Raw genomic sequence first — 5,677 nt, 5'->3', positions numbered from 1 at the left:
CAACAAATTATTTCAATATTATAAAAAGAAAATATATCAACCGATTTTATTTGAAACTAGATAATAGATTTTTCAAACATACAAAAAGGAATTAATTCGATTAGACAAAAATCAGTTTAACTGATTTTTTTTCGTCGAATTGATCTGAGTACGAACATAAAATGGAAATTAGTATGCAATTTGATAATTTTGAAAGTGTGAACGTGAATTATATATATATATATATATATATATATATATTTATTTATTTATTTATTTATTTATATTTCAAAAGTTTATCTGTTCGGTAAAAAGCTCTATTTTTTTTCTTATGGAAATAAATATAAAAAATTCGTAAAAACTGCTTTATCTTATAAACGTGTATTTAGTAAATGGTGCATTACGTTAAATAGCAATGTCATTAATAAAGGTCGATTTCCTTCCCTTCTAAATTCCGCCCCTTTGCTCTGTTTCTTCGTCCCGTCTCCAGCGCCTGCGAGTCCGCGCCCTGCGTGGTCTGCCGGCGCGAACAGTCGACGAAGTGGGGCTCCGCTTCGCTAGCCACACGGTGATCGTCGTCCTTCTACGAGCTTCTGTCACGCACAACCGCGCTATCGTCCGCCGTCTTTCCCTGGTATTCCTTCCAGTTGTAGATCTAGATCTTGTTATTTTTCTCCCACTGGTCCTTAATCAATTCGGCAGGGTGATCCCGATCTGTCATATTGGATGTGATCGTTCGACTTTTTGAGACGAATCGTTCTATTCGTCGACTCCTGGCCATTTCTAGCTTACTATCCTTCTATCTCAAGTGGATTGCTGGAGATATGAGGTTTTCGACGATCTTATTACAGTAGACTAACTTGGACTGATTTCTCTGGGGAAATTGGATCATCCTCTCTTATTTGGATGTAATTCAGCCTGTCCGGATCTGAATTGTCCGATCCGGTGTTTTTTCGATGGTTAATGACTTATGATTTGTAAATCGAGCCATATCATGAAGATTGTTGTGAAAATAAACTGTCCATGCCTACTTCGTTTCGATTTTGTTACGGTGATTGAATTTGTTGCAGGCGGATTCCTCAGAAATGCTCAAATTCATTTCAAAACGACTATGGCAGAGTCTCCTAGTCAAAAAAGCTAAATTTCCACCTAAACTGAAAGCCCAAAGTAGGCATAATACTTGTTTGTTGAATATATAGAAGTAATGTAATTGCTTAACCATCCTTTTAAGTAAAGAGCGGTTTAAGGTCTTAGTAAGCATAGGTAATAGCTCGAAATTCAACTTCAAACAAAAGCTTACTTTTCAGATTTGCAATGGAGCATTAAATAATTCGAGTGTTCTGGTTCACATTCTATGGAATGGCCATAAAATCCAGAATCTGCTCTTAATCCAACTCCGTATCAGACTTCTCCAATGCAATGTTGTAGGCATATCTATTCAGACAACTATGGTCTAACTAAAATGTTTAACTGTATTTGTTAGATTTTCTTGCTTAAATTTGTATGGTTATATATGTATTTGATGTTTATGTCTATGTATCTTGTTGTTATTGATATTTTTGGCTACTTAAGATATATAGCTCTAGTCATGTTGTTTATAAATCATTCAAGAGTTAAAAAAAAATAGTTTGAAGAAGATTGATCTATTGAATTTACCATGAAAGTCACTTGTGAAGTTGGCTATTGCAAGTCATAGTTGTCCAATAGAATTTAACTCGTCAATGTTCTTTGAGAAGTTAAAATGCACTCTCTCATGCAGTTGATTAACTAGAGCAAAACTAATTTTTCTCTACTGTTTTATTTAATTCTAATTTCTCCATTTAATATTTTTCAATTGCCCAGTTATAATTTTCATAATCCTGTCTATCTTTGCTTGCCTGGTAGTTCTGAAGGTAGTTTTAAGTATACTTCTTTGGATCCTATTCTCCAGGATTAAGATGGTAAAGTTGACAATGATAGCACGTGTTACTGATGGCCTACCTTTAGCAGAAGGATTGGATGATGGTCGTGACCAGAAAGATGCTGATTTTTACAAGCAGCAAGCAAAGCTTTTATTTAAGAATCTCTCAAAAGGGCATTACGAGGCTTCTAGAATGTCAATTGAGACTGGCTCATACTTCTTCCAGTATCCTAATCTTTTGCATGGTTGGTTTTCTCAGTATTCTTGGTACCTAGCAAGTGGTCCAATACTTCTTATAATCTGGTTGAGCAGCTCATACATTATGAAAATACTCAGGGAGCATGATTAGCTATGATAGACTCTCATATGAACTGATAACTCTCTTGTTTACTAGCCTAATTTTCTTCACATGCCTTAGTTAGTTATAGATGGATATTTCTTTTCCTAATAAAAAATATGTTCAAGGCAACAATCTGTACATTACTTCTTGTTGCAAGAAATATTCGTAGAATATCTAACCAACTCCACATTAATGCTTGTTGTAGATCTTGCCAACTAATACATGATTTTAAGCTAATTCTGTTCCTTGTCACTGCTGAAACCAACTCTTTACCACTCAGTATTTATGCATTTATTTTTCATTATAAAGCTCTTTGATCACGTCAGAGATGTTTGACATAATGTTTGTTACTTGTAAGATATTCATGATTTCTAGATTCCAAATGTTCTACTTTCTACTGTTCTCTCCTTGACTCGGTCACTTAGCTACATTATTGAGGGTCGTGTTTGTTACCTAACAATGTGCGATCGTTCCTACCCCAAGAAGCTTGCTTACCAATACTTGGAAGACCTTAAGAATGAGTTTGAAAGAGTCAATGGAAATCAAATTGAAACAGCTGCAAGACCTTATGCTTTTATCAAATTTGGTACAATTTTCATCGAGAACAACAGTTTCTGTACTTTCCAGACAATTTTCAAACCCTGATGTTTTATTGCTCTGTTGGTGCTTTGTTAGATACTTTCATACAGAAGACTAAGAAACTTTATTTAGATACTCGTACCCAGCGAAATATTGCTAAGCTGAATGATGAACTGTATGAAGTCCACCAGATAATGACTCGCAACGTGCAGGAGGTTCTTGGTGTTGGTGAAAAGTTAGACCGTAAGTTCTAAACTTAACTATTGCATGTTATGTACTTCTTTGCAAGCATTGAAAGAATAAGAAATCGATATTGTAAGATGTTGAACCTTGCTAAAAGGGCATGTTCTGTGATTGAAGAATCAAAGTGCTAACTTATTTCTGAATTTTTAAAATGGTTGTTAGTTTTCCAACTGAAAAGGGCCAATGACATCTTGTCTTTTCAACTTGTTTTTCCAACCAACCTGAGATGAACTAATAATATCTCTATTTGTCTTTACACTACTTTTTTTTTTTATGTTTTCTTTTTCTCTTTCCCATGAACTAAAACAGGTGCTGCCCCATCCTTGTTAGTTTATTGGCTAATATGCCTAAACCATTCCTTTTCCTCACCTTTTGAGATTCAGGGATAAACTTCAGTCTTGCCAAAGGACAGAAGCTTCTGCCTTGTTGATTAAGCTTGAAGCATTTTTGGACCAGTAAACCAAAATTTCTCATTTTTCTGAACTTAAATTTTCTAATTAGCATGCATCTGAACTCTACTACATCTTTGCAATATGATGCTGGAAGTTATTGGATAATAAGTCTGTTTTTTTTTTAAATGCAAGGGATAGGATAACCTAATCAAGAATAAAGAATTATACAAGATCATTCCAATGTTTTGATAATATGTTGTCATCAGAATTCAGAATCCTTGGCTTTGGCTCATAACAGGCATTTAATTATCCATTAACTATTTGTCAATTGATAACAATAAATCTTTTTGGCGTTCTGTTAATGTATATCTTTGCTTGCACTTCTTTGGTTGCCTGTATTGTTTTGAGCTTTGGAATATAAAGCAATATGTTTTCATGTTTTCTTAAGAAAAAAGATTTACTATTTATGTCCTAACTTATAGAATTGTTGCAGAGGTCAGTGAATTATCCAACCGGTTGACATCTGAGTCCCGAGTCTATGCTGATAAGGCTAAGGATCTAAATCGACAGGTAAGCATACATAAGCCTATTTAAGTTGTGTTTCTTTTTATATGTTTATCTATGCAATTTGAATTTGAAGGTCTAGCTACAGACCTCAAAACTTTTTTGGGGCAACAATAAGAATAAAATATTGTCGATCTGTTCCCTATAACAATCCTGATTGAGTAGATGGATTAATGATATTTTTGAAGGGCTTGAGAAGTAAAGGAAAAAAAAGAACCATGCTTTGCATGAAATATGCCCTAGACAAATAAAGGTTATACTGTAGTTTTAGCAGCTCAGCATCGGATAAATTTTCATGTTCAAGGTGCAAGAATAATATAAGAGACCCAAATCCCCATCCCATGTATTAACTTTCTAATGAAGGGGCTACAACTATCCTCAACCATTAGTCTCATGGTGCATTTGGTTTGATTCATGAAATAGAATTGTTAAGGAATGTAATAATTATTCCCAGGACATACTGTCGACTAAAAATAAAAGAAGAATATTTATTATTATTTTGGTTTATAAAATGACAAATGTTTATGTTTGATATGTAGTGATATTATAAGTGATACTGTAAGAGACATGGAAGTCTTTGCAAATAAAATACTTGTACCCGACCCAATTGACTCATTCTTCCCATCCCGCTCACCTTCCCTATCCAAACAGCCCATTCGGTTCATTTGGTTTACTCTTTTATAAAACTAGATAGGTATAGAATGATAATAAATGTTCTTTGGAGAATAGAGAGAAGTAGTTTTCTTGAAATAAGTTAAAGATTAGAATTGGTATTTATGTTTTTTTAATACCTATTTAATAGAAATTTATATGGAATGAAATAACTATTCATAGAAATCAAACGCCTAGCATCAATAAGAAAAACACAGGCAGCTGTCCCGTGTGAATACTGTAATATAATTTGCAATTTATTTGTTCCATAAAGTCTGATGAATGACATACAGCCATCAATGACAATGCATACTAAATAGATTGTAAATCCCTTCTCTCTCTCTTTTTTTTCGTCATCCACTGAATTTGAGTCTTGCTCCTTGACTCAGGCTTTGATTAGAAAATGGGCTCCGGTCGCCATTGTGCTTGGAGTCGTCATGCTCCTCTTCTGGATTAGAAAGAAGATTTGGTGAAATCTGATAATAGATTCTCTCTTATTGTCTCTGCATTATGGGCCAATTTCGCTGTGTTGACCATTTTGATAGATGTTCAGAACTTCAGACAGACTGTAAGATGTAAAAAGGGGTGGAATTTCTCAGGCCATTCAAGAAAAATCAGGTGCACTCATTTTTACCAGTTGCCAGAATCTTTAAACTCAACATTTATAGAGGTTCATACTACAACAATGCTGAAAATTTTGCGACGAATCCAAATGGAATATTGGTTCATTTGTGTTGTTTTCTTTTGGATATTGTGCAGCATCTTAATCTCCCATAAACAATGTAGAGCAATTTACTAGAAAAACCTTTACAAGTGATATTTATTAAAATGTCTTTTTAATAAAAACAAAAAAACAAATCGCATCTAGATGTGTTTTTCCCCAGATGTTTAACTTTGAGTTTGTTAAAATTGGTTGATCAACCAATTACCAAAAAAATCTTAAATTATTAAAATGTTATTATTTTTCTCTTTATATATGGGTGACGTATTTAATTTAATTTATCTAAATTAATATATGGATTAATTAAA

General features: G+C 33.7%; 1 protein-coding gene across 1 annotated transcript; it reads left to right on the top strand.

Moving 5' to 3' along the window:
* Nucleotides 1–407: 407 nt before the first annotated feature.
* Nucleotides 408–5,376, top strand: LOC122046562 (25.3 kDa vesicle transport protein-like). The gene is made up of 6 exons (XM_042607320.1): nucleotides 408–613; nucleotides 1,910–2,104; nucleotides 2,645–2,805; nucleotides 2,895–3,041; nucleotides 3,927–4,003; nucleotides 5,038–5,376. The coding sequence occupies exons 2-6, from the start codon at nucleotides 1,917–1,919 to the stop codon at nucleotides 5,119–5,121; spliced, it is 657 nt and encodes a 218-aa protein (XP_042463254.1). The 5' UTR covers nucleotides 408–613; nucleotides 1,910–1,916; the 3' UTR covers nucleotides 5,122–5,376.
* The last annotated feature ends 301 nt before the right edge of the window (nucleotides 5,377–5,677 follow it).

Source organism: Zingiber officinale, chromosome 2B, assembly GCF_018446385.1.
Source record: "Zingiber officinale cultivar Zhangliang chromosome 2B, Zo_v1.1, whole genome shotgun sequence".
Lineage (NCBI taxonomy): Eukaryota > Viridiplantae > Streptophyta > Magnoliopsida > Zingiberales > Zingiberaceae > Zingiber > Zingiber officinale.
Note: the sequence above shows the minus strand (reverse complement) of the source record. Positions and strands in the feature narration are given on the sequence as shown.

Coding starts and splice junctions, on each gene's coding strand:
- LOC122046562 (XM_042607320.1), top strand. CDS start 1,917: ATGGTAAAGTTGACAATGATAGCACGTGTTACTGATGGCCTACCTTTA. Junction 2,806..2,894: donor TTATGCTTTTATCAAATTTG/GTACAATTTTCA, acceptor GTGCTTTGTTAG/ATACTTTCATACAGAAGACT. Junction 3,042..3,926: donor TGTTGGTGAAAAGTTAGACC/GTAAGTTCTAAA, acceptor GAATTGTTGCAG/AGGTCAGTGAATTATCCAAC.